A 27,397-nucleotide genomic window follows, 5' to 3' on the forward strand; every position below is an offset into this window, starting at 1 on the left:
CGTAGATCAATAAATACGAAGATCTGTTTTGAATTTTATAACATTGAGTAACCTAGATTGAATTAGTGCAGCGAATTGATAAGAGCTTAAACCTTATCACAATTTATTTTCGAATAGTTTTAGGTTTTTTTTTGCCATTTTCTAGTATCAGTTTTACATTTTTCATGCTAAAATGATATCTGTGTAAAATCACACAAATGTACCATGCGCATATTTATTTGATCTTAAAAGTTTTTTTGTGTGTAGTTTTCAGCACACATTAATGTTCCGCTATATTCGCTAGATCAGTTAACTTAGCTGGAACTGGGTAATTAATTTTAATTAATTTTTCCACATAAATTCAGTAATTTTTGCAACATAAACAAAATAGGTGACAATTGATGTAGTTTAAAGCTAAATGATTATCTCTTATCTCTAAACACAACGCATTTCAAATACTGTTTTAACACACATGAAAATTCCGCAATATTTGCTACATCAGTAAATTTTAATTCGATCTTGGAAGTTACTTATCAATTTTCCAAATAACTTGTTTTATTTTTGCAACCTTAACGAAATATGTGCCAGTTGAGAGCATATAAAATTGCGGCTGACCAGGGACTTATCATCAGTTCTACAACATCTTAGCCATGGCATCACCAGTAGTTTCTTTCCTCCTCATCGGGATTTGCTGTCTGGCCCTCGTGAACGAGTCGGCTGCTGAATGCTGCACCTCCTATGAGGAAGTGACTTTCAGGCTGGAAAATGGAAGCTGCGGGGATGTCGGAGGATCTGGGTACAATCCCCACAATTGCAAAATCACTATTTGCGCCGATGGTGTGGCAAAGCTGGGCGCTTATTGCGGCAAAGGACCGTGCAACATTTTTGGCTGCAACTGCGATAACGGATGTCTGGAAGGCGATTGGACCCAGAGCTTTCTAGAGAAAAATAGGAACTACGGAATCGAAATCCTCGAGGTTGTCAGGATCCCATTTTAATCCCACCTATTTACCAAATGCATATTAGTTTGTAAAATGCTGCAATTTTGTATAAATATTGAAGCGGCTTAAATAAATTGTTGAACCACTTTTTTGGCATATATATTTCCTCTTGGTCATTCATTTAAATTAAATGGCACCGAATTAATTTTACATAGAAAAGGTTTTAAAGAGGCTTGATTAAAGAACAAAGAAAAGTCACACACTAGACCTAGCATATATTACTTCTTATCAAGAGTATGAGAACTGAACAGCTATCAATTTTTCCTCAGCAGAATGTCAGCATATAAGTTGTTATTGCACCAGGAAAAATTCATCAGTCATCTGACTACAGCACTCATGGGATCACCAATTTCTCTACTCCTCATCGGGATCTGCTGCTTGACTTTGATTAGCGAGTCCAGGGCTGAATGTTGTGGCCTGGGTCTGCTGTTTAAATATAAGATGACCCATGGAAGATGCGAGGATGCCGGTGGATTTGGAGAGGACCCATTCCAATGCGATATATGGATTTGCGCCGATGGAAACCGAAAGAAGGGCACTTTTTGTGGCCAAGGATGGTGCAACATTTTCGGCTGCAACTGCGAGTGTATAAAGGGCGAGTGGACCAAAACCTTTAAGGAGATAAACAAGGAATACGGAATCGAAATTAATGAAATCATCAGAGTTCCAGTTGCCTCCTATGTTTTTTCGCATTTGTAAAAGTAACTAATTTCCGCCTGGCAAAATTATGTTGTGTTATTTATATTAAAGAGTCTTGATAAAATTTATAGAATGGTCCGATTTCAAAAACTTGTATGTTGATAATTAAATAACAAAACCCTTTAAATTTTTACAAAGTTTTATGCATGTCGGCCCTAAATAATTAAAATTTTATAAAAGGTGGGTAGAAAGTGAAAGTGCTCATGCCTAATGCAATGCATTTTCGATTCGTTTTGAAAATTCCAATAAAATGGCTTGATCAGTAAACTACGTTGGAACTGGGTAGTTATCAATTTTCCGAATAACTTTGGTAATTTTTGCAACCTAAGCCCAATAGGTGATAGTTGAAAGTATATAAAGTCGCCGCTCCCAGGAAGAAATCATCAGTTTTCTGAAATCGTCTAGCCATGGCATCACCAGTAGTTTCTTTCCTCCTAATCGGGATCTGCTGTCTGGCCTTCGTAAAGGAGTCCACTGCTGAATGCTGCACCTCCAAGGAGGAAGTGACTTTTAGGTTAGACAGGGGAGATTGCGAGGATGTGAGAGGATCCGGAGACAATCCCCTCAACTGCAAAAATTACGATTTGCGCCGATGGAGTCGCCCAGGTGGGAACATACTGTGGACGAGGTTCGTGCAACATTTTCGGCTGCAACTGCGATGGCGGATGTTTGGAAGGCGATTGGACCCACAGCTTTGTGCAGAGATACAGGGACTACGGTATAGAGATCCTCGAAGTTGTCAGGATCCCTTTTTAGTGCTTTACGTGCCTCCATTTAAAAATAGTTAAGATTTGTATGAACATTGAAGCGGTGTAAATAAATTGTTACTGTATTGTTTATTAATAATAGGTACTTGTAAAAAATGAAGAATTCGGTTGAAACAAACTTGCGTTATGGTTAAGGTTTCCGTCATTCCAGCATTTATACGGACAGAGAGACAGTCGGAATCGCCTGGATTCTTATCAAGAATATGCTTATGTACATTCATTTAATTTAAATGTAACCTAATTACTTATGGAATTGCTGTTTTTAATGAAGCTTCCAATTTATTTTTAATAAGCTTCTTATCAAGATGCTCGTTTCCTAGAACTGGCCAGCTTTCAATTTTTCCCCAGCGGTATAATAAGCATATAAGCTCGCATTGCCCCTAGAAGTAATCAGTCTGACGACAACACACATGGAATCAAAAATTTCTCTAGTCCTCATCGGAATCTGCTGCTTGGCGTTCTTTGGCGAATCCAGGGCAGAATTTTGCGGCATTGGTATGGTATTTAATTATAAATTGGCCCGCGGAAAATGTAGGGAGGCGGCTGGATTTGGAGAGGACCCAAGCCAATGAGATATCTGGATTTGCGCCAAAGGAAAGCTCAAGGAGCGCAAGGAAGCCCCCGAAAATTCTGATAGTAAATTAGGAAATTTATTTTTTTGAATTTAAAGCAGAGCTTAGCGTCAACGAGGAAGTCATGGAAAGGGAGCCTTTTTTTTATATACTGGTAAACAATTATATCAGCAGGCCAGAAATTGGGGTCTAGAAGTTTAATTTGGAAAATTGCACAAAATAGTTTTGGACTGAATGCCAAAAATAAAGGCATTTCATCCCTATGTGTAAAATGTAGAATGTAGAAAGATGTAAACAGAAAGCTTTAGATGAGTGCCAACAAACAGCTGTGTGCAAAAAAAAACGCGATAAGACCAATTCAGTTTAACACAAATAAATAAATTGCATTCAATCGGCGGGCTCAACCGAGTTGAGAATGAAAACTTTGGGAGCAGCAGTATGAGTTTTTAAAATGTAAAACAAATTTTAACTTAAATTGCCCTTTTCACAGAGTTTTACCCCTCCACTTATCAATATTTTTGGCTGTTGCGCTCTTGGTCTTTTAAATAAATTCTTTAAAAATACTTAGAGAATATACGTCCCTGTTCTAGTTTTCACTACCGAAAGATTCACACGGAATCGAATTTCTCAGACCTGTTCCAGGACTCACTTCCGAAAGAATTGCAAGGATTTAAATATCCCTCGTTGTTACCCTGTTAACTTCCGAAAAATTCACATGGGAACTTTCCGCCAAGCATTTGACAGGCGGACTTAAATCCGCTAGCATGAAATCAAATTCACTTCCCAGTGAAAACTGAAACAAGCCGGAAAGATTTCTTAGTATAATAAAATAATTCATTAATTTTATTTAAATTTTACTGAGTTAATAATACAAAGGCCTGAAATCTTTAAACACATTCTTATTTATAGAATAGTTTCCTAGAACAGGCCTTTCAGTCTTTCCTCAGCGGAATACCAGCATATACATAAGTTCACAATATAAAAACGAACAGCTATCAATTTTTCCTCAGCGGACTGACAGCATATAAATTGGCATTGCCTCAAGATAAATTTATCAGTCTCCACACGACAGCACTCATGGGATCACCAATTTTTCTACTCCTCATCGGGATCTGGTCCTTGTCGTTGATAAGCGAGTCCAGGGCTGAATGTTGTGGTCTTGGTGTGCTTTTCAAATATAAGATGTCGCATGGAAGATGTGAGGATGTGGGTGGAACTGGAGAAGACCCATACCAGTGCGATATCTGGATTTGCGCCGATGGAAAGCCTAAGACGGGCCGCCCTTATTGTGGTCGAGGATCGTGCAACATATTCGGCTGCAACTGCGATGGCGGTTGTATAAAGGGCGAGTTTACCAAAACCTTTATGGAGATACACAAGGATTATGGAATCGAAATTAATAAAATCATCAGAATTCCAGTTGTTTCATATGTTTTATCCCGTTTGTAAATCTAAGGATTAAATTGATTTCAGCCTGTCAAAAAATAAATTGTCTTATTTACACACCTATAATAAAAAGTACCAGTTTAATTTTAAAACTGTAAGACCCTCAAAAAATTAATAAGATTCCATTAATCAGCTAAAGGGCTATTACATTACTTCCTCAATTAAAAAAATTTGGGTATTGATAATTAAATAAAAAACCCCTTTTCTTTTTTACAAACTATACATATGCGTGTCGGCTCCTTAATAATTTTGGCTTATGCCTGATGCTATGCATTTTCGATTAGTTTCAAACATTCCACTAAATTGGCTTCTTCAGTAAACTTCATTGGAACTGGGGTATGTGAGATGTGAGAGATTCGGATAAAATCCCCACAGCAAAATTACTATTTGGATTCGCCAAGGTGGGAACATACTGTGGCCAAGGCTTGTGCAACACTTTCGGATGTTTAGAAGGCAATTGGATCCATATCTTTGTGCTGTTACTTTATTGTTAATTATAGATTTTTTAGTATAATAAAATAATTCATTTATTTTCTTAACATTTTTCAGATTTAATTATACATTAAACACCAGATCTAAAAGAATATTCTTATTTAAGAATCTTTTCCTGGAATAGGCCTTTTAGTTTTTCCTCAGCGGAATTTTTATCAATTTTTTTTCAGCAGAATGTCAGCATATAAGTTGGCATTGCCCCAAGAAAAATTAATCAGTCTCCTAACAGCAGTCATTAATGGGAATACCACTAATTGTGACAGGTCATTGAACCCTGAGCTGTGAGATGCGAATCCAGGATTACCGAACTGAAATCTATGAGGCTACCAAAATCGTGCCTTAAGTCCTTATCTATCAAGTGAAAATTATAGTTATTATTATAATTTTTTATTTTACCTATTACATCTGTTTCCCAATGATCGGCCACGCCCCTTTAGAGCTTCCCCTCTGTTGGCCGGACGCCATGGGAAAACATTTGCCATGTCTGCCGACTGCGCCAAATGACGCCTGCACTCGCTCTTTGTACAGAGATCGCCCCCCAATAACCCCTTCATATCCACATACCTATAAAGTACGACCAACTAGCCGAGTGGATTTTGGCATAAACCATTTTCCGCGGACGCCTGATTTTCTCAGTTGCCAGAGAGTTGTGGAGCCGTCAAGAACGCGGAAAATTTCGCCCATGTAATGCCGTAGAACCCATCGATTTTCGCCGGATTCTTGCAACCAATTTGCCAGTAATTTGCCATCGAGAAAGTGAAATCGCCAAGTATTTTCGACCCCCCACATTGTTGTGCAAAAGTTACGAAATTGCATTATATTTTCGGTGATTTTCGAGCGATGCATTTGCATCCCCAACAATTTGCGACCAGAACCAGGCGAATCGGACTATAAATAACCCAGGCAAAGGGTGAACAAAATTTTGATGTGTGCTCGCAAATCAAAAGATCACAAACGAAATGTTCACTACATTTTGCATAATTTGCCTGTGCCATTGTTGTAATTTCGCTATTTTAATCAACTGACTGCAATTCGAGGCAAGGCAACAAGTAATTAATTAATGGCTTTTGTTCTCGTGCTCGTTTACTTGTAGAGTGTGTCTAACAATTTTGTTTGAACAATTAATCAAATGGGTAATTATGTGCTTTTGTGTCGCTTTCACCCTAATTTGGATATTTAGAAAACGCTTGTTGCTTGATTTAGGCATTTTAGATTATTTTGTAATCTTATAGTTTTTTAAACAGATTAATCAAAAAAAGTTTATTCCAGCATTTTTTTTTTTGCTTTAAAATATAATCCTTTGACTGCTCGTAAACTTTTTAAGGTTTTTTTTTTAAATTTAAAATTGTATTTAGCCAAAAACTCGCAAAGAATCCAACGTGACGAATCGGGGAAGCCTCGTAGAAATTGCTTATCTCATGAATGAACGCTTGTGCTACTTATAGAATTCGCCTGTAAAATATTCCCTCAACGATACAAACCGGCGCCCGTCTGCATATTTCCTATAGATAATACTAGAACTACTCGGATCCAGAAAAACTATATATATTATACAACAAAAACACTGAACATTTTCCGGCCGAACCAATCAAAGAGTTAGAACAGTACCAACGATGGATAATTGGAATGTTTTGGCAGCGCAAACCTCATCGCAGGCCATCGGACTTCATGACTCGGGGGTGGTGAAGACGAGACTGGTAAGTGCTATGTAGAGATATAGTAAACAAAACAAACCCAGCCGACCGATCGCGTATATATAGAAGTCTTGGCAACAAACAACATGCGTTTCTACGTTTCTATATGCCTTAACTTGCACTGAGAAACAAATCGGTTTTCAAAAGCTCAAAAAAGTTAATTAGTTTTCATTTTTAAAAGGTTTTTAGAAATAAGATCATAACTTTTGTCCGTTCAGTGATAATATTAAAAGGGTGTAAGAAAATTTGGTTTGAAAAATATTACGCACTTTTAAGGACTATAAATTTAGCTAAATTTTAAAAAAAAATATTTCTTTGCATACTTTTAGACATATTTAAAGAGATTTCAAATTTCTAGGGATTCGGAGGTATCCCCAAAATACGAAATTAATTTTATGCCATTCGATCAATTGATGTTTTCAAAGTGCACCACCGGGTGGGTGGTTCGGTGGACGGGTGGTTCTGGGAGAGTGCGTGAGTGGTGCGGGGCCCGTGAACAGCTGATGCATCCGAGACAGATCTGCCACTGCTCTCGTTACTAGCGCTCGTCTAAAAATAGTGGGCTGGTTCTCTTGAGTCTATTGCCTGGCGGTTCTTTTGGAGATTCCGATGGCGACGTCGATGGGAATCCGTCTCGCAGTAGCGCGAAAGTAGCTCAGTCCGACGGATATTCAGCTAGCAGGCCAGACTACGCGTAGTTTCCTCCGATTTTACCTATATTTTATATAAGCAAGTGCTTTCGAATCAGCACTATATACTCGATTGGCCTGAAAAATGGATATTTCTACCGATATTTGGGGTCAGCTGGCCGTGGAGGCCTCGCAGGTTTACCTTTCCGATGGCACAGTTCGCAGTCCCTTCGCCGATACGGTACGAGTTTTAGATATTACTTTGGGACACCTCACTTAAGATGTACTAGAAACTAGGAGAGAATATTCCTCTGAGAAAAAGAGATTAACAAAAAATACACTCAAGCCAAAAATATATGAAATCTTTACATATATCGAACTTGATCAAAACATTCGGTCCAAAGTGAACTTAATAATTTAGGACAAACAATCAGTCATTTAATTAATTATTCTAAAAAATATATCCTCAGTTAATTAATTTTTAATTTAATTTCTTTATGTATAACTATACTACTTGACTTACCCACAGACCATCGAAAAGCTGCCCGACAAGGTTCTGCTGCACATCTTCTCTTATTTGTCGCACCGGGAGATCTGTCGCCTGGCCCGGATTTGTCGTCGCTGGCGCCAGATTGCCTATGACACTCGTCTCTGGAAAAATGTGTCCTTGCGACCGGAGGTCTCTGGATTGCATGTGGGCTCCCTGGAGATGCTGCTCCAGCTGATATCCGTGAGATTTGGTCCTACGCTGCGCTATATCGAACTACCCATCGAGCTGATCACGCACACGGTGCTCCACGAACTGTCTGCCAAGTGTCCGAATCTGACGCACATGCTGCTGGATTTCTCCACGGGTAAGTAATTCAGTTAAATCCATGATACATTTAAATATTTTTTATATTTTTATAGCCATGCAGCTGCACGATTTCAGCGAGATGCAGGCCTTTCCCACCAAGCTGCGGTACATGTGCGTCTGCCTATCCGAGGTGATCTTCATGGAGGGCTTCATGCGCAAAATCTACAACTTCATCAACGGTTTGGAGGTGCTCCACTTGATTGGCACCTATGAGAAGTGCGAGGAGGAGGAGGAGGAGATCTACGAGGTCATCAACGTTCATAAACTCAAGTCGGCCACGCCCAATTTACGGGTGATTAATCTGTACGGCATCAACTTCATCGACGACTCCCACATCGATGCCTTCAGCTCCAACTGCATCCAGCTGGAGTGTCTGGCTGTTAACTTCTGTAACAAGGTCACCGGCTCTACCTTGAAGACCCTGATCCAGAGATCCAAGCGCCTGACCTGCCTGCTGATGAACGGCACCAGCTTGAAGTCCGAATTCGTGATGCAGGCCGAGTGGGACAAGTGCGCCTTGCAGGAACTGGACATTACGGCCACGGATCTTTCGCCAGAGTGCCTGGTGGATATGCTAACCAGGATCCCCAGCTTGAAGTTCCTCTCCGCCGGACAGATCAATGGATTTAATGATAGCGTTCTCAAACAATGGATGGAATCGGGCACTACCAGGTGGGCTATTAATATTTTCTCCACTTGAAATACTACAATATTACTTTTTTAGATCCCTTATTTCCCTGGATCTGGACTCTTCGGACAATATCACGGATGAAGGTCTCCTTAAGTTTATTCAGCGTCAGGGCCACCAGTTGAGCGCCTGTTGCCTCTCCGGAATGCCCCACATCACAGATCAATTGTGGATGAGCATCCTTCCTTTGCTGGGCAACTGCAAGTAAGAGATTATATTAATTAAAAAATTACAAAATATTTTCATGGGTTTTCTTACTCTTTAGGATCATTGTCATGGGCACTGCTGAGAAACTGGGCGTTAATATCCATGTGGACCAGCTGATGGACACCATTGCGTCGAACTGTGGCAACTTGGAGCGCCTGGAATTGCGTTGGGATCCGGATAATCTGCGATTCTCCGACAAAAGCCAGAAGGCCATCGACATACTGCGTGTCAAGTGCCTCAAATTGCGATGCATGGTGCTCAGGTGGGTTTGGTTTCATATATACATTTTAAGTTTATATTAAAACAATTTTATTTCCAGCGATGGTCGGTACTATGAGACGGTTAAAGCCAACTTTGAGCGAGCCGATCGTATCACCGTGGTCCGTACTACCACCTGTTGTCGAGTTTCACCTTATCATCTGCTCCGTAACTACAATGATCTGATTTTTAACTGAGCAAATAATGTGGGTCTATACAATGCGTTTCAAAGCTGAAAGTTGAATATAAAAAGAGGCAATTAAAAAATAGATAAATTCAGTTAATACAGAATATCTCACAGTTTTGAAACGCAATATGATTGCTTACCGAAAGCCGATTACCCACATCTCTAGTCAAAAGTCAACACAACAATTGTTTCTGTGTGTGTTTCGCTTACATTAGACTGTTTTTAATGTTTTCTGTATTTTCCGCTTCTTTCGTTTAATTACATTAAATCTAAATAAACGTACATAGGTAATTTAAATAAAAAACAAAACAAGGATTTTCTTATTCAAGTTATTTTTACATTACAAAATTATACAACTCAATTAATTGTTTTGCTCTCATTTTTCATCTGTGTTGATTTCGTGTTTTGTTTTTAACTAGATTTACTTGGTAACTTGATTAAATCATTTTCAGACTTCACCACATAAAATGTTTATCGTTTTTTTTCTTCTTTTTTATCCGCTGATGGTATTTTTACACTGTTTTTATCCGCTGCAAACTTAGGGCTACATTTTTTTGTGTGTGTTTCAACATTTTTGGATCAACTTTTTACCGTAAACTTAACGTACATAGATCTCTGGTTCAATTATCGTCTCATTATCGTTCAGCGCGCTATTATATGCATGGTATATAATTTAATTAAGCATGGCTGCGTGTTTTATATATACGTAAATGTCTGTGCCTATGAGGATCGAAGGTGTGTGTTTGTTGTCGTGTGTTTTCTGTGTTCTAGGGAGTGTGTGTCTTTGTGTGATAGGAATAGATTGCTCTTCAAAGGAATAGAGAAGCCTTGGATCGCTACAAAGATTTGCAATTTTTACATAAGTACACTAACACACAGAACATTTCCAAGTAGTAAGATTTATAAGAAAAACAAGGTACGCCGAGCGCTCCCGTTCCGATCCGATCCTATTACTGCTGGTCCTGCGACATCCGGAACATGTGCGTCGTATTGCTGGCCGCCGCCGTGGCCACAGCAGCAGCAGAAGTTGCCGTCGGCGGAGGTGGTTGGGCGGATGCTGTGATGAAGCTGCTGTCACTGCTCCCGCTGGCGCTGATTCTTTGAGTAGCGTTGCTAGAGACATTGGACAGAGACCTCGCCTCTCCAACGGCCGCAGCTGATTCTACAATGGCCTCAGCTGCCTGGGCTCCGATCGTTGCTGCCGCATTGAAGGAGGTGCTGGCCGCCTCCGGAATCTCGACAGGAACCCGCTCAGGAGAGCGTCGCGGCGCACCAGCGTTGTTTCCGTCCTGGAAGATCAAGGGATCATTGTAAGTAACATGACAAGATTTCAACTAGCAATATAACTAAAAGAAATCTTCTAGTTTTGTACTCACGTCTCGTGGGTAAATACGAAGTGGCTGCTCAGCCTGGGCAACAGCCGCCGGTTCCGCTTCCTGTGCATTTTCCTCCGCCTTGTCCGTGTACATCATGATCTCGTGGCACAAGGGGCAACGATCCTGGACATAAAGCCACTTGCGCAGACAGACGCCATGGAAGAAGTGACGACACCGCGTGATCTTGGCAGAATACATTTCCTGAATGAAATAAAGGAAACGATTTAATTACATGCAATATAATTCGATTTTAAATGCAAGCAGAATACCCACCTGATAGCAAATGGCGCAGACATCGTCGAATGCCTGCAGTTGGGCAGGAGTTGCCTCTGGCAGGGCAGAGATCTTGTGGACAGCCGAACGCCGCTTCATGAAGACCGACCATCCCGCCCGGGCCTCGCACCAGATATTAAAGTAGGCATGGATGCACATCATAATCGCTCTGATGGCGCCGCCTGTAGCATTTTGGGCTATCAAGTTATATTTATCGGTACACAAAATCAACCAAATAAAAATATTACATGCACACACAGAACAGAAAAGCTGGACGCGGAACGAGGTGGATTCGGGATTCGGGACTCGAGATCCGGATCCGATGCACAAATGCCAATGAAAAGCGGCGATGGATTCGCTTACTCATGTGTTAATGTAACAGGGACGATGAACGCTGGACGCCGACTTACCCGATTCGAAGATTAGGATCCAAGCACCGTTGATGAACAGCAAGATGCCGAAGCAGAACTCGACCGAGTTGCCGAAAGCACGCACATAGTACAGGTAGTCGTCGAGCTTCTCCCAGAAGAACTGGCGGCGGGCGTCCAGCAGGAATAGCGTGTAGGTGGCCAGCGAAACGAGCACCTGCAGGAGAATATATAATTAGTAACATTCATTTTTTAAAATGGTGAAAGAATTTAAGAAATCGATTGAGAAAAATTCTTATTTAAATTAAAAGATTTTAAGCATTGATTGGGCGCTCCCTTGGTATTAAATGTTTTCTAAGAAAATTAGCATCGTCTTGCAGTATTTAATAAATAAATTATTGAACAATAATTGAACTAAAGCTGACATAAATCTGTAACTAGCAAAATAAGCATCGTCTTCAACTTCATCGCGTGTATAAAGCATGAGATTAGATTAAAGATTCAACATTTCAAAAAACTTTTGAGAAAAATAAAAATAATTGTTTAACGACGGCTCAACTTCTAAGAAATACATATTAAAGTAATTGGTTTCCAATAATTAAACTGCAATATTTATGCTGATAATGTAACTGATCTGGGCCTATAAATTCGAATTTCCGAAGAGGGAATTATCAGTTCTTTATCGACACCTAACCATAGGATCACAAAAAGTTTCTCTAATCCTCAATAAATTGATAAATTACGTACAAAAAACAAAATGAGACTATTTTCTAGGGAATGCTTCTACCAATTTGTACAACCTAATGTCTACCCACCTTGACGATCACTTCGACAGAGAAGGCGGTAACCGCCAGCAGCCAGGTGGAAATGGATCGCTGCGACCAGAGGTAGTAGAGCAGGGAGACGGGCATCACCACGAGGAAAGCGCAGACGGTGAGGGCGCGCACATGTCGTTTTCGCGAGGGATTCCGTGCCGCACTGAGCGACATCAAAATGGGCGAGACAATGTTGTGCAGGAAGTGCAGCAGAGCGGTCATCAGCAGGCAGAGGTTCCGGCACAACCGTATGAAGCGTTTGTCCGGCGACAGGGAGGTCAAACCCGTCTGCAGAGCCAGGATGTAGAAGAGCACGGCCGAGACGGTGCCCAGCGACTTCTCCTCGTCGTTGTCGTAGGTCAACAGGTACCACTGGAAGCCGCGTCCGATGTAGTGGCAAATCATCGAGATGACGCCCGTCATGCCCAAAACCGCCGTCAGGGTTTCACAGCCATCGACGAGCAGCTTCTGTGTGGCTGGCATTAGTTCCAGGGGCTCATCCGATTCCGTCGTGGCCAAGGCATAGCCGCCTTGAATGATTCTGTAAAGTTAAAGATATATCATTAGTCTATTATGTTTCTAGTGCAGTAAATCAAGTTAAAAACTGGTTCATGACCAAAGATTAATGGTCATGTTCCACTTGCACATTTACGATCTAGTTAAATGCAAAAATTAGAATGTTCCGCGTGCATGATTAACATAAATTATTGAGTCATTTCTGAAACGCACCTGATGGTCCAAAAAACCCTCAAAACGTTGGGCACATTTAGCCGCTGCCATTCGTTTTCTATGAGCGCCGACAGTCCGAAGTTGGACACAAAGTTCACGGCATACTGATAGCCGTTGTAGACCGTCCGACTGGCCTCCATGGCGCTGTGCAGCAGCGTGATTTTCGTGAGGATGATGGGCGTGAATCCGGCCACCACGGGCAGGTGTTGCACAACTTTCGGCGGCAGTGGCAGCATGGCCACCAGAATTGGACTAGCGAAGATGATGGGCATCGATTTCTGGAGCATCTCGAACCTCGGACCCAGATGGATGTAGGCGAACAGCATGCCCATGAACCACTGGGCCATCAGATGCGGCGCCAGCGACATGACCACCCCGCCCGAGTCGAGTAATCTCGTGGTGTTGAGAGACATCAGGTCCTCCAGTATGCTGGGACTCCGCTCCATCAGCGCCAGGGCACTCACATTGGACCAGTAGGACAGGAAGGTGAGGCCCAGCGAGGTGAGGAACATGTAGACCATCACCAGGTGGCGGGTCCATAGCATGAAGATGCAAGCGGCGGACAGGAAACCTGCGAAAACACGGAGATAATGAGTCAAGTATTTACGTTTCGGTGGCGTTCAAAGTGCGTCCGATAAGCGGCCCTTGGAATTTCAGATGGTTTCGTCAGCAGGTCGAAAACAATGAACTTCAAATGATTTAATTGACTGTGTTTACGTTTCGGTTTTTATGGGAACTTAGCTTGCGTTTTGTCACATGTTAAAGCTTACAATTTGCGCTTTTGAAAGGGAAAATATTCATTCATATATGATATGCAAGTGTATATAAAAATAGAAATAATGCAATTCATTCAATTCTATTCAATTCAATGATAAGCCTTATTAATATTTTGGTTAAAAACTGTCTGAAAATTTGGTATCTGACACTTTCACACTATCTGTTCTTATTTAATTTTTAGAACGCCAAAAATACTTTAAAATTGTGTGTAGTTAATAGTGACTTGGTTATTTTTGGGTGGGTTTAAGATAGCAGAACTTTATGCAATTGAGGTCGATTGAACACCTCTATAAAAAAGAAGAAATAGAAAGACTTTTAACAAACATTTGGGGAACTCTGATTACTAATCTCGGCTTAGAAATATGCAAAAATTTCTTGTAGATCAAAATATATATTTTGTACTATAGGAATTGATCAGGAACATCAAGATATTTGGGATTATACCAGAATTTACCATATAACTACGATAATTTGAGCCCGTTTTGAACGTTAACCACGTTTCTGTTACCATGACGTGTATGATGATATTCTAGGTGCCCTTGGAAAGGGAAAGTGACCCTCACTAACTCACCGAGTAGGCAGATGACGAACTTGACCGTGGTGATGCTGAGCACATCGGCCAGCGTCTGGTCCTGGGACAGTTCGTCCATCAGCGAGTTGAAGCCGGAGCTGAGCATTCCGTGGGTTTTAGCCGACTGGGAGGCGTTCTCGATGGTCTGTTCCAGGGCAGATTGAGCTGAGGCGGCGGAGGTCATTTGGGCGAGGCCATCACCGGAGCCGAGGCCAAAGAACTCTTTGATGCTGGCGAAGGGATCCTGGCTGATGGACGACTCTGGCGGGGATTCCGTGGGCGCAGCTGCACTGGAGCCTCCCTTATCCTTGTCCGGATAGAGTCGCGTGGGCAGTCCCATGCCGATCTTCAGGATCTCATCGATAACCATTATCGGCGGAACGCGCATCATCACGTCCACCAAGCCGAGAACCTTTGTCCTCACGGACATGGTTGTTTACTATGTCCCTTTTACCCAAGACTATGGGCTAGATCGGCTATAGTTTGCTGATCCCGCGTGACTCGGCACTTATCGCAAAAAACCAATCAAGCTCCAATCTGCATTTGTTGTGGATTTCGCCTTCGTCTTGGATTTCGCAAAAAAAAAAACTAAAAGTAAGGGGAGAATGACGATTTGGGTGTGTGAGTGTGTGTGTGGGTGCCCGTGTGTGTGTCTTTCAGCAGGTGCAAAATGTCCCGCTTGTGGGCCCTATAGAACCTAGTGTTTACAGGTAGGTTTCGTTTCGTTTCGGCAGGTTTGTCGCTTATCCTCCGTTTTCCGCACACAATTCGCCCTCGCTTTAAACTTTACACTTTTTCACAATTGGTTTTTGTTTTTCTCCTCTGCTTCTCCTCCTCCTTCTTCGACCCAGCTATCGATTGGCGCTGCTGCCTATCGACTGGCCGCCAGTGTTGGCCGACGCTGCTCGCTCGCTATCGCACGGCTATCGATAGTCCCGCTCAGCTGTTCGCTTGGCGCGCTTCCGGCGATTTTCAAATTCCGCTTGCAATCAAGGAGAGCGATGGTGCGTGTTTGTGCGTGTCGGAAGGGAGTACTGCAAATTTTAGATATTTTGATTTTAAAAGTAGTTTCGAAAGGGTCTGGCCTAGCCTTCTGAGCGATAGCAGCTCAGATTCGTGAGGGTTTTGTTTCGATTTACTGATTTGAATTGGATTATTGTTTAAGGGTTGTTAATAATGTAAATATTAAAACTGTGGCTAAAATGCTGATAAGGAGCTTTGAGATCTCCAAATCTTCACCAAATTACATTGTGTAGCAGACTTTTTAACATTGCATTGTGCATGGGACTTCCTATAAAACATATCAAACGAAAACAACTCTATTAACGTTTTGATATCAGCTTTTATGACTAATAATTATTTGGTTGAATGAGACAATTTTATAAAGTGTATTTTTTGTTGTCGTATATTTGGTGGCCTATTATAATTGGCGCTCTTGGGGCCTTTTACAATTGCACCTTTTGGGTCCTATTACATAGAGTGATACAAGTATAGTATATTAAAGTCTTAAAGATATTAAATATCAATAGTATATATTTATTTCCACAACGGATGGTATTTTTTAAAACAAATCAGTGCAGTCCCACTGGTGCTAGAAAAGCTTCGACTTTTAAAGCTTTGAGCTCAGCGGGCTTATTTATTTTTTTTACAATTATCAGTAATTTTGTTAACACGTTTTATCCGCGGTCTGAATAAATCAAAAAAAAATTTGTGTTATACCTCTGTTAATATAGCTGTGATTTTAGAAATATAATGATAACATAAAAGAAACTGATAGCACTAAAGTGGCGATACTAATTTGGGTAGATCGATCAATTTTCATCAAACTTTATAAACTTTAACTTTATTAACATGACCAACAGCAGCATACAGCTATTCGTTCCGAACGATTTCCAAGGTGAGTCATAGTCTCAAGACATTAAAACTAATACAACGGAGGCACATATCTGTATATTCTTCTTTGTTTATATTTGCACTCCCGATTATATTATGACACTGAAGTCGATGATAAAGAAGATATTCGCTGCAGTTGTGCTTTGAAAATTGATTCAATTGGTGGCGAATATGAGCACCACTACAATATTAAACTTAAACGATGATTGTTTGTACGAGATATTCAAACAGATCAAAAATAATTGCGAGCTGGACAATGCTTTAAAAAACAGACCTGCGAACTATTTGGATCTTATTAATTTCACAATTAGCTGTGGCAGATTCGTCGAAACTTTTTACGACTGGAACTTTTTTCTTCACAATAATCTTCGTATCGAGTTTGCCGATTTGGAAGCGGCCTATAAGATATCCATCGATTTGGCCGAGAGATTCGGTTCGTTGGAAAACGTTCTTAAAAGGGATAAGGAGAGATATTGGAAATGGTATTTCAATGCGATCAACAAGAATAAGCAATTGGGCCACTTGGTGATAGGCTATAATCCAACCCGATACTTTTCCGAACACTTTGATAGATTCCAGGACCTGATGAATGCTATTAGACACAATCGAACTCTATTTATATTTGAAATCTACATTAAAGGTGAGTTTGCTTTTATAAGAGTTGATTATTTGTTGCCATCTAACGACTTTGAACTTACAGAATACAGCTTCTTAAATGTACCGCCGCTTGGAGAATTGAGAGAGCTCTATCTCGATGTTCGAATGGATGCCGAAGATTTGGTGCAGCTGTGCCGCTCAAATCCATATTTAGAAACTCTCAGTTTCATGAACACCGAATTATATGGAAGGTTTTCGGATATTGTGCCATACTGTAAGAAATTGGAAAATCTAGAGTTAACAATGAAGACGGACATAGATGCATCGGACTATGCTGCATTAGCTAAATTGCCAGAACTGGAGAAATTAACACTTAGAGGAATCCCCCAGGAGGGAACTCTGGTAAAGTTGTTTCAAGGTCTTGAAGAAAAGATCCTTAAGAGATTAGATATTCCGGACACTTATCTCAGCGAACATGAGACGAAGGCGATATCAAAAATAGGGACTTTAACCCACATTTTTGGCCGTTTTAGTGACGAACAGAGCATTCCGGAATGGCACATTCTAAAAATCTTAAATCAGTCTATATATTTGGTCCGGGTCAAATAATTTCAATGGACCATTTGAAAGACCTGTTGAAGAAGTCTACGGTACACATTATCTGCTGTCATTTAAGTATCGGTTTAAATGAGAAACTAGGAAAACTAAAAGTGTCACTAGAAGAACACGATAATTTTGGGTTCGGTGACGAAGTTGTATTGACAACAAATCCCCAAGATTACGACACAGACTTGGATAATCGCATGATTCTGCTTGGCCAGCTGCAAAAGGTGGAAAGGCTTATGTTATCTAGGAAAATAAGTGTCACCACATTGGCAACTTTAGCAAGTACAAAACCAGAGCTTCTTCGTAATTTAGATATCCGTTATTGCCAAACATATAGCTCGAAACTTGTCAATATACTTGCTTCCATTCCATCCTTGCCGACCATTGCTTGTTTTCCTACACAAATGAAAATATAATCGCCACGAAGGTTCAGCAACTCAATGGGATGGCGGAGATTGGAAACCGAGTATATCGAATTGGATCTGAGCTGGGAGATATTTGTATAATCCACAAAAATGGTTCTGTGATACTGAAATTAGACCTTGTAAAGAAGTGGAGCGGTTATGGTATAACACTATGCAGCATCAAAAATTTACCTCGATGGATGCTATATTTTTGGATTCGTTACGAATTCCCAAGTTAAACTGCGTTTTCCAAAAAGTTCCCCGACGCAAGGATTCTTAGCAAAAGGACCTCAAAGTTCGAAAAATGGTGAAATTGGCCTACTTTCCAGTGCTCTCAGAGGCAAATTGATGCAAGGTTTGATTTGATGTTAAAGTTGTTTAAAAGATACACTCTTTATCTTTCAAACCCCATACTTAGAATATTTTAGGATTTTTTTTTAAGGCAGAAAAAAATTCCAAAAAACATAGTCAAAAAACTAAAAAACTTACAGCTGCGGTAAAAATAGTAGTAGTGTTGCCGCCCTGTGTTTTTAAAAGTTTTTTTGTTGTCACTTTTCTTATCCAATTAGTCTATTAGTACAATTATAATCAATACAATATTACCAGGAGAAGATAAATTACAACAACAAACCTTTAAAAACACAGGGCGGCAACACTACTACACCCAAAAAAAAAATGATCATAGAAAGTAAACTATTTCTACATTAAAAGTAAACTATTGAGTGTCAAAAATTTCTCGATACTCTGAGTATTAAACTAATGGACTTCGAAAGTATAAAAATGAAACTTTCGAAGTTGTCAAGTTTAAACTAACGAGTATACAGTTTATACTCACTCAGTGTACTGAAATTCAGGCTGCTAGTTTATTTTGTATACTATTTAGTATAATGCCAGTATAACTATTATACCCCCCGTATTAAAGAGACAAAATTTAAAAAATGTTGTTTTGTACTTTTCATATATTATAAAACATATTTTTTACATTTTTATAAATTACTGAAGGTAATTTTTAATTTAACGAATAATATATATACAATACATGTACAAAATATGTACGTATGTATGCATATTTGGGCAAATGCCGTTTTACCGCTTATGTCGCTGATCATCTCCAGAGTGAACGCCGTCCAGATGAATAACAAATCTTGGTCGAGGACGCTGATATTGAAGTTAACATTGCGCTGGCCGCGGTCAGAAAAAATGCAAGCCAATTGCAAGATCCTTAGTTTCCCGGCATCTGGAGCGCAATTCAAGGTGGTGTCAGTAAAAAGAAAAGAATTTACTCATTAGTTATGCACCAAGACACAATTTAAATTTACTTACATTTCAAATAAGCCCAAAATAAGCAAATATTAAAATTTTCACAAGAAATTTTCACAAACAAACCTTAAACAGACCGCAGCGTCGTTTACAAAATACACTAATGTCAAACCATTAAAATACTAACGCGTCAAATATCATTAAAAAGCGGTAACACTTTTTCTGTTCGAAATGTCCAGGTTCCAAACCAGAGCATCCTGGCTTCACACCAGGAACGAAAACCGAAAACTTCGGTATAGAAATTAAACTCAGGACATAAACTTAACACTATTTAGTCTTAACTTAACACTATTGAGTCTGCTCCTTACATTATTTAGTTTTGAATTAATACTGACAGTTTGATACTAGCTGTAGTATACTTTTAATACAACGCTCATTAACTATAAACTTTCGGATTTTTTTTTGGGTGTACTATTTTGACCGCAGCTGTATGCTTTTATGTTTTTTGACTATGTTTTCTAAAATTTGTTTCTCCTTTAATAAAAATCCTAAAATTATTCTAAGTATGGGGTTTGAAAGATAAAGGGTGTATCCTTTAAAAAACTTTAACATCGAATCAAACAATGCATCCGTTTGTCTCTGAGAGCTCTGGAAAGTTGTCCAATTTCAGCATTCTTCGAACTTTGAGGTCCTTTTGCTAAGAATCCTTGCGTCGGGGAACTTTTTGGAAAACGCAGTTTAACTTGGGAATTCGTAACGAATCCAAAAATATAGCATCCATCGAGGTAAATTTAAAAAGCACTAAAAATGCTGCACAGTGTAATCTTTCTACCTCTCGCCAATTTAAAAAATTTGACAAGCCTTTTGCTTAGGGGCCACATCGGGGATTCTTCTATGATGAAGTTTATAACCTTAATTGACAATCTTCAGGAATTACAAATTGAGTCCTTTGACCCCGAAGGTGTCATATATTTGCTTAGAATCCAAAGCCTTAAAGTCCTTAAATGCAGTTTTTACTGTTCCAAAAATATTGAATATCTGGTCGAGCTAAAAAACCTAGAGTCACTCACTATCACCGACCATCCGTTGGGATCTTTAAGAACGCTCTTAAAGGATCTTGCATCAAATAATAATCAAGTACTACGAGGACTCAATATTCACAGCAGCCTTACTTCTGAGGAAATTTTCGAACTTGCTGAAATAAAATCCTTAGAGAGTTTACAACTAGGAATACCCACTGAAAAGGCTTGGGAACAGTCACTCGGCGTCGAAAGTAGGGTAAAAAAATTCGATTTTGTGAGAAGTGTGACCAAGCTCATCAAGATACATCTAGTAATTTGGAACATAAGCTCTGTATAAAGTCTGTGCCTTTGAACCACAGTAAAGAGGCTATATGTGATACACCTTTAAATTTGGAACTTTTAGCCAATTTGCCCAAACTCACGGAACTAAAAATTCACTTTGATTATAAAGATCAAGTAGTTGATAAACTTGTAAATGCTCTAACCTTGCATTCTCGTCTAAAAATTACCGTTCTCTCACTTCGATCTCAAAAGTTGCAATTAATATCTCATTTCCAGGAATTGCATTCCCTTGATTTCGTTGTCCACCATTTAAAAGATGTTATTCACATTACTACTCTTAGGAATCTGGTAGAATTACAGATACATAATTCTCAAAAGAACTCAATGTGGGATATCCTCAAGGAACTTAAAATTCTATCGAGTCTTCGGAGTTTGTTTTTGATCGACACACAACTTGAATTTTTAGACGTTGTGGAGATAACGAAAATAAATTGGCTAACCAGACTAAAACTGGGACTTGCTGAAAAAGAGTTTATAACTATGCTCATCCAATTAAAAAATCTAGAAGATTTGGAAATCACATCGTGTCACTACGCGACGCTGAATGAATTCAACTTTTGTTTTGCATTTCTTGAATCGTGCAAAAGACTTGTATCGATTTCTCTTCATAGGTATTATTACTTGTTAACAGAAGACTTTATAAATTCTTTCTTGGAGAGACTTAAGATGTTTAGAGATCCAACAATTCATCCGCCATTTAAATTGCGTGGGGTGCGGAAAGACTTTATTCAGAATGAAGTAAGTTTATTAATTCAACTCGAAAAACTTTTTTGAGTTTCGTATTTATTATATTTTAGGTGGAGGAATACGATGATGAATATCTTCACTTGGAATTCGGAAGGACAACAAAATTTAATGATCTCTACATTAAGAAGGACGGTTACCAGCATGCATTTTCCCTTTTTAAACGAAAGCGTTTGACAAGATCTTAATTTAATTTTAATTTTCAATTGTTATCTGATTAAAATAAATAAAATTTATAATTTATAATAAGCAATTATTACATTTTTAAAAATCCAGTAAAAAAGGGATATTTTTATTAACAGCGATTTTTTAACAGAGCTGTTAAATAACGCTTGGTGAACAGGGCTGGTTATTGGTTATCGATAACTGGTTAATAAGTTGGCGCGCTGTCTGAAAAATTAAAGTTTAAACAAAGTCAAGATGGTTAGGTTGGTTTTTATATGATATTTGGGATAGGAAAAGGAGACGAATTCGATTTGGCTACCACTTGGGAATTAATATATTAAAGATGTATAATTTTTTGGCATAATAATAAGGTAAGATAATCCAACTCGCAGAGCTTTTTTTTACGCTTTTTTAAACTAATTTAAAAGTTTTAAAAAAAAATTGATTTTTTAATTCAGTAGAAAAGTGGCGGGGTTTTTTTTTATATAGTTAAAAAGTACATAAGCATTAAATAAATATGTAAATTAAATTATGTAATGGGCTGCCTTGTGCGATTGTTAATTGACTTTCCTTCAGATAATATTTCCTTTTCTCATATTTCTTGAAATGCCCGCAGCTCCTAGTTTTGAAAACAATTCCAGCTTATACATTTCCTACATTCTTTCTAATGTGCCCAATTCTAATCCGTATCCGTAGGCCCTCGAAGTCATTTACGTGAATTTCCTCAATTGTTCGGTCATTAACTTTTGCCATTTGGGACCTTAATTGTTGTTCTTTCTTGTTTGTGGCACAAAACCCCTGGAAAATGCCCCCAAACCTTCTCTTATGCAAATGCAATGCAGTCGGCATTTCGGTTTCGTTTTGGTTTCGTCCCCAACGCAACGCTCGTAATTATGCGCAATTGTTTAGCGTTTAGCTCAGAAAGTTCAACTAACATAATTGATTTTTCATGCCGCGCCACAAGAATTTAAAACAAACTGCACAGGTCATAACAAACAGCCGGTTCCTAAGTCGAAGAATGCATGTTTGTCGATTTTTTCTAGCCAAGAGTATTGAGGGTACTATAGTTTAGGTTAAAGGTTAATTTTAAAAAATTTGAATTTTACCTGAAATTATTTTCGAATGAAATGTGATTTTTTGGAATTCTTTATTTTACGATATTTTAAGTAAATATATTTTAATTTTAACCATTTATTTAATTTTAATTTATTTTTAAAGTTTTCTTTATTTATTTAAATAATTGTTATTATAATAATTAATAATAATTTTAAAGTTTTTTCAATTAAAGTTTGTTTTTTAAATGGTTAACGTTTTTAAAATAACAAAAATGTAACTGGTTAAATATCAGGGTGTCTAAAGTTCACATTTTGCTACCAAATCTTTTGGGCCCAGCTAATTTGCATAGTTTTCACGAGTTTTGGGCCTGCTATTCGTGTTGCCTATTTGAAGGGGCAGCAAATTGCACAAATTACGCTCGAAGGCGACTTTAACTTTTTTCTATGTTTATACAAGGACAGGCGAACAGTTGACACTCCCAGAGGCAATGGGGTCCCAATATGGGCCTCATATATTTAATGTAATCAGTGTAATTGTCATGGCGATGAGCCGGGGGAATCGGGATCTGGACACCAGGTCCTCGATATATGGAGCCCAATACGATCCAATCCCAAACCGATACGATCCTCTCTCTTTGCGGGTCTCACGCATGGCAATTGTATAATTTATCGCTCCAGTTCTAATCGGCAAAGTGTCGATGGTCTCGGTCTCCATGTCGCAAAAGCCCCGCACCTTGCCTCGATTTTCCCCACTTTTTCAACGGCTCCAATCGCAGTTTCATTTTCCCCGTCTATGTGTGATTTCATTACACTTGCAGCTACACAACGAATATAACTTTGATTTGATGGTTAGTCTATTAATAAAAACTGATTTTCAAAAATTAATCAAATGAATAAAATTCAGGTGACATCAATACAAAATATATGCGGAATAAGAGATAAATTGTTTTTAGTTAATAAGGTTTTGAACTTATATAAAACCTAGAGACTTTTCTCTGTGTATCCCAATGACCAGGAACAGGACCTATATGAGATCCAAGTGCAGTGCGTTCCCAGCATGATTACCACTCGCAGATAATATATAGAAATAGACAGCTGGAAACCTGCTGGGACGCCAAATGAATTAGCTGCCGTTAAAACTGCCGATGGGGCTCTCTAGAGATCCTGAGTTCCGAATAAAGTATACCTGTTGAAATTGTTTTCTCTCCCGTCTGGTAAAAAACAGTTTCGAAATATTTTACGAATTTATATATTAACATCTGTCCATAGGATCAGATAATTCAATATAATACTTAGATTTGCTCTCATGCTTAGCTTAAATCAATGCACCCATTATATTTTTTTAAAGGGTATTTAAAATAGGCGAAAGGAAACTTCATTTTAAAGATAAAATCGCATAGTCTAACGTTTAGTACCAACTAAAATCACTGTAATAAAGTTGTTAGTATTATCAAATAATTACGTGCATTAAAGAAAATAAATTATTCTTAGATTTTGGTTCACACCAGTTTGCTTTCGTTTAATCACACGCAAATTGGGGGTTTTCCCCATATTATCTTTTCTTCACTGAAGTTAAATTGTAATCCAACGTTTATAGCAAAGTTCCACATATTCATTTTTCAAGAATCAAAATAATTTTTATATTTTCGGCTACCGTTTAATGTTCTTTCCAACTCAACGCATATGTCACCGGATTATCTTTGGATTATACCCACTTCCTTAGCTTTTTCCCCTTCATTTAATTGGATGCCACTTGCTGCAAAGGGATCCCATCAGTATTTTGAGTTTGTCATAATTGCCCCTCTGCCGAACCTTTCTCGTTTGTTATATTGAAATGGCTTTTGGGCAAAATCCAGTTGGTGGGAGCGGTAGCAGCAGCGGCGGCAGGCAGTCCCCAAAAACCGACGGCCCAATTATCTTTTGCATTCGGCGAATAATTAGGAGCTTGATTGACATGCGGATAAGGAGACATACACTTGGAATGCCATAGCAAATTATCGAACGGCTACCGTGCTGCTCCTGATCCACAAAAATCAAAGGCCGTAACGACAGCGACAGGAGGATGGAAGTTGGAAGCTGGAGGTTGGGTAACTCCAGAGGAGTTGGGGAGGATCGGGATGCCGTCGAGAGGACGACAACGACGCCTTCCATTTATTGGCTGATGCTGATGCCGAAGCTGATGATGCTGCGCCTTTGTCTGCACATAGAGTGGTAATCTGATGCTGGGACGATACAGAAGCCACTCCAAAACAATGACCAGACGGCCGGACCAGGCCATCCAGGTTGGATGGAAACCCGTTTGTGGCATCGCAGCAATTACAATATGTTTAACTACGTCAGCGCCTTATCTGCGGCCCCAAGGACCTGCACTGGGAGAGAAGTAGTTCAGTTTTAAAAAAGAGATCTTCATAAATAATTAAAAGGGTATTATTTATTTCTATTTGCTAATAAAAAGGATATTTTCTGTGATACATATACAATTTCTCTTTCTAAGAAAAAATGTATTTTAATAATTTTAAGGGATCTATGATAAATATATACAAATTTGTAGTTTAATATTCACTGATTAATAAACTTTATTCTGATATACTTTTTCTTTAAAATATATAATAACATCTTAAAAATTATGATTTTTTATGAAAAATTATTCCTTGAGTATGAACACTTAATATAATAATAAATATTTTAGTAATACATTAAAAATCTCCCATTTTTCTATGTGTACACCTGGACATTTTGGGACCCGCTCCCCCTGCCATCCAGAATTTTCCCCCGACCATGTCAGCGATTAATCCAGCCGACTGGCTGCCCCATCAAACCGCTTGTTAGCCTGGATTCGGGCTCGGAATGGACTTGGGAGCCGCCTCATCATCGATTGTGTTATATCGATGGCGTTGCCGGCTTTGGCCACCGCTTTTGGGACTCGAACTGGCCCGGAATCTCATTTGCGATTAAGTTCTTATGGCCACTGTGCGCATTTCGTGGAAAGTTGGCCAGCAGATCTTTATTGTTCGATTGGTTTATTTATAATAATTAGGTGCGCTGTCCCAGCGACTTTGTTTTGCCTGCACGAGAAGAGCTCCTTTACTGGCTTGCATTTTATTTTATTTGTATTTATTTTCCTCGGCTTATCGACCGGTGGCTGGCCCATAAATTCTTTAAGCTCGCACCTTTTTATTGTGCGCACTCACACACGCCGCTGCTGCCGCTGCTATTTTCTGGTGGCTTTGGCTTCCTTCTGCGCAGATTGCAATCGGCGGCTGCGCATGCGCGAGGACCACAGAAAATGCAGGAAAAAAAGAGTCAGTAAAATACAGAAAACCGCCGAGAAATACAGCAACAGAACCTGCACCACCGGGTGGAGCGCGTTCCTTTGGTAAATTGCTCACATTAGCAGGTTGTACGACTTATTAAGTAAGCACAATTTGCGTGGCCGCCGCCCAAAAAAAAAAGAAAGAAGAAAAACAGAAGAAACAAGGAGCATCGGATACTGGATGCTGGAAATAATGGGCAGCCGTTAAAGGTGGCGACCAGGAGCCGCCTATCCCGACAAGTGATTGTTTTATAATTGCAATCGCAATTGCAGCTTGCAGTTTGCAGTTCGATCCGCTAAATTGGCCCCGAGGTGTATCGTATTGTATCGCACTGCATCGCATCGCTTCGTATCGCATCCTATCCTCTGTTGTTGTGGGCTGGTCGGCGAAATTGGCAATCCATTTGAATGAATAATTGCTCAATTACGAGTAGAGCCACCGTCGAAGCGCCTAACGAGTCACACTTGCTGGGCGGAAAATTGTTTTCGAAATTTGTCTGGCTGCGGTCAGCATGGGTGCAGGTAAAACTTAATTGGAGCGGGCTCAAAAAAATCGTCGGTTAAACTGGAGGCATTATTCTGATACGAGTAAGTAAACACGGGAGACTTTTTATTTTATTTTTGTGGGTTCCCAACATATGCTGTGCAAAAAGAGGAAAAAACTCAAGAATTAGACTTTTAAAATCAAGTATTATATATGTTTCAGCTTACAAGAGGTGCAATTTGATTTATTTTCAAATAAAATAACATCTGCTATAAGTAAATAAATAAACCATAATTATAGTATTTTTAAATTTTTTTATTATTAGATTATACATTATTTTTATATTTTTCTGTAGTTAGGAATATAATTTAAATAAATAAATATAATCGGTCATATTTATAAGAACAAATTTAAAGATTTCAGAAACCCGACAATAATGTTAACATGTTTATCTAAAATTGAATAAGGTAACTGAGGTAATATCACACTATTTCATATTGCCAAACTACTAATTAAATCTGATTGCGAGGTATTCGAACTATAAATTGAGCAACTTTTCTTCGCCGAATCGAAGATAGGGGCATATTTGAATTGAATTTTTATGTGCACACACTTCTCGGACGACAAGAGGCAGCGCAGCAAATTAAATACGAAATATTTGCGGATCGGGCGATTTAAGCACCCAGATTAGCCAAAGTCAGAAAAGCGCGACAAAAATGGCGCTAAGCCCGCGGAGAGACAATAAGAGACATAAGATATAGTCGCGGTGGCTGCCGGGCATTAGGGTGAAATCGAGAAATGAAACTGGACCAGTTTAAGCGGAAGCCACCGATGGTTTGTGATGAGGATGGAGCTCTCAGCTCTGGAGTTCGATCTCGAATCCGTGGAGCTGCATCTTGGATCTGCGACTTCGGCTGAGGCCGCTGTCTGCGGGCACGTAAGAAATTTCATACTAATTGGCATAAATACCAAGTGTTGGGGAGAGAGACGTTGCTCGCTTTGGCCCGGCGACACTGACAGACTGACGAACTGACAAACTGACGGACTGACATTGAGCCGGAGTAAAAAAATATATACAGTCGAACTTCAGCAAGACGAACCATTCCAAGAAAATCAAATCGAGAAAGA

General features: G+C 39.3%; 5 protein-coding genes across 8 annotated transcripts; 4 read left to right on the forward strand and 1 right to left on the reverse strand.

Moving 5' to 3' along the window:
* Positions 1 to 629: 629 nt before the first annotated feature.
* Positions 630 to 977, forward strand: LOC108065222 (protein Diedel-like). The gene has a single exon (XM_017153147.2). The coding sequence runs from the start codon at positions 630 to 632 to the stop codon at positions 975 to 977; it is 348 nt and encodes a 115-aa protein (XP_017008636.2).
* Positions 978 to 2,086: 1,109 nt separating this feature from the next.
* LOC123003364 (protein Diedel-like) lies at positions 2,087 to 2,435 on the forward strand. Its single transcript, XM_044395717.1, is given in 2 exon segments — positions 2,087 to 2,230; positions 2,232 to 2,435. Coding segments are annotated over 2 exon segments (348 nt in total).
* A 3,176-nt stretch (positions 2,436 to 5,611) lies between these two features.
* On the forward strand, positions 5,612 to 9,790 carry FipoQ (F-box/LRR-repeat protein FipoQ). 2 transcript variants are annotated; one of them, XM_017153314.3, is made up of 7 exons: positions 5,612 to 5,725; positions 6,402 to 6,653; positions 7,809 to 8,133; positions 8,189 to 8,807; positions 8,860 to 9,027; positions 9,089 to 9,292; positions 9,350 to 9,790. In XM_017153314.3, the coding sequence occupies exons 2-7, from the start codon at positions 6,570 to 6,572 to the stop codon at positions 9,483 to 9,485; spliced, it is 1,536 nt and encodes a 511-aa protein (XP_017008803.1). In that variant the 5' UTR covers positions 5,612 to 5,725; positions 6,402 to 6,569; the 3' UTR covers positions 9,486 to 9,790. The 2 variants fall into 2 exon arrangements, with proteins under 2 accessions (XP_017008803.1, XP_017008802.1); XM_017153313.3 differs by lacking the exons at positions 5,612 to 5,725; positions 6,402 to 6,653 and adding an exon at positions 7,311 to 7,520.
* A 518-nt stretch (positions 9,791 to 10,308) lies between these two features.
* On the reverse strand, positions 10,309 to 15,477 carry Trc8 (TRC8 ring finger protein). Of its 2 annotated transcripts, none has more exons than XM_017153311.3 (7): positions 14,385 to 15,477; positions 13,037 to 13,607; positions 12,308 to 12,848; positions 11,535 to 11,709; positions 11,125 to 11,321; positions 10,852 to 11,052; positions 10,309 to 10,764 (listed from the first exon to the last, which is right to left on the reverse strand). In XM_017153311.3, exons 1-7 carry the CDS (start codon positions 14,812 to 14,814, stop codon positions 10,426 to 10,428), a joined length of 2,454 nt encoding a protein of 817 aa, XP_017008800.2. In that variant the 5' UTR covers positions 14,815 to 15,477; the 3' UTR covers positions 10,309 to 10,425. The 2 variants fall into 2 exon arrangements, with proteins under 2 accessions (XP_017008800.2, XP_017008801.2); XM_017153312.3 differs by having other exon boundaries at positions 11,125 to 11,306; positions 14,385 to 15,476.
* A 509-nt stretch (positions 15,478 to 15,986) lies between these two features.
* LOC138913334 (uncharacterized) lies at positions 15,987 to 21,505 on the forward strand. Of its 2 annotated transcripts, none has more exons than XM_070216672.1 (5): positions 15,987 to 16,186; positions 16,247 to 16,281; positions 16,386 to 16,917; positions 16,978 to 21,246; positions 21,306 to 21,505. In XM_070216672.1, exons 3-4 carry the CDS (start codon positions 16,449 to 16,451, stop codon positions 17,481 to 17,483), a joined length of 975 nt encoding a protein of 324 aa, XP_070072773.1. In that variant the 5' UTR covers positions 15,987 to 16,186; positions 16,247 to 16,281; positions 16,386 to 16,448; the 3' UTR covers positions 17,484 to 21,246; positions 21,306 to 21,505. The 2 variants fall into 2 exon arrangements, with proteins under 2 accessions (XP_070072773.1, XP_070072774.1); XM_070216673.1 differs by having other exon boundaries at positions 16,007 to 16,069; positions 16,250 to 16,281.
* Positions 21,506 to 27,397: the final 5,892 nt, after the last annotated feature.

The sequence above is a fragment of the Drosophila takahashii genome, chromosome 3R, assembly GCF_030179915.1.
Source record: "Drosophila takahashii strain IR98-3 E-12201 chromosome 3R, DtakHiC1v2, whole genome shotgun sequence".
NCBI lineage: Eukaryota > Metazoa > Arthropoda > Insecta > Diptera > Drosophilidae > Drosophila > Drosophila takahashii.

What these genes read in the sequence shown, in the direction of transcription:
- LOC108065222 (XM_017153147.2), top strand. Translation starts at nt 630, where the DNA reads ATGGCATCACCAGTAGTTTCTTTCCTCCTCATCGGGATTTGCTGTCTG.
- FipoQ (XM_017153313.3), top strand. Translation starts at nt 7,425, where the DNA reads ATGGATATTTCTACCGATATTTGGGGTCAGCTGGCCGTGGAGGCCTCG. An exon ending in GCAGTCCCTTCGCCGATACG is followed by an intron (nt 7,521 to 7,808) that starts GTACGAGTTTTA and finishes ACTTACCCACAG; the next exon opens with ACCATCGAAAAGCTGCCCGA. An exon ending in ATGGAATCGGGCACTACCAG is followed by an intron (nt 8,808 to 8,859) that starts GTGGGCTATTAA and finishes TTACTTTTTTAG; the next exon opens with ATCCCTTATTTCCCTGGATC.
- Trc8 (XM_017153311.3), bottom strand. Translation starts at nt 14,814, where the DNA reads ATGTCCGTGAGGACAAAGGTTCTCGGCTTGGTGGACGTGATGATGCGC. An exon ending in CTGTCGAAGTGATCGTCAAG is followed by an intron (nt 11,710 to 12,307) that starts GTGGGTAGACAT and finishes ATTCTCCTGCAG; the next exon opens with GTGCTCGTTTCGCTGGCCAC. An exon ending in TCTGCGCCATTTGCTATCAG is followed by an intron (nt 11,053 to 11,124) that starts GTGGGTATTCTG and finishes TATTTCATTCAG; the next exon opens with GAAATGTATTCTGCCAAGAT.
- LOC138913334 (XM_070216672.1), top strand. Translation starts at nt 16,449, where the DNA reads ATGAGCACCACTACAATATTAAACTTAAACGATGATTGTTTGTACGAG. An exon ending in ATTTGAAATCTACATTAAAG is followed by an intron (nt 16,918 to 16,977) that starts GTGAGTTTGCTT and finishes TTGAACTTACAG; the next exon opens with AATACAGCTTCTTAAATGTA.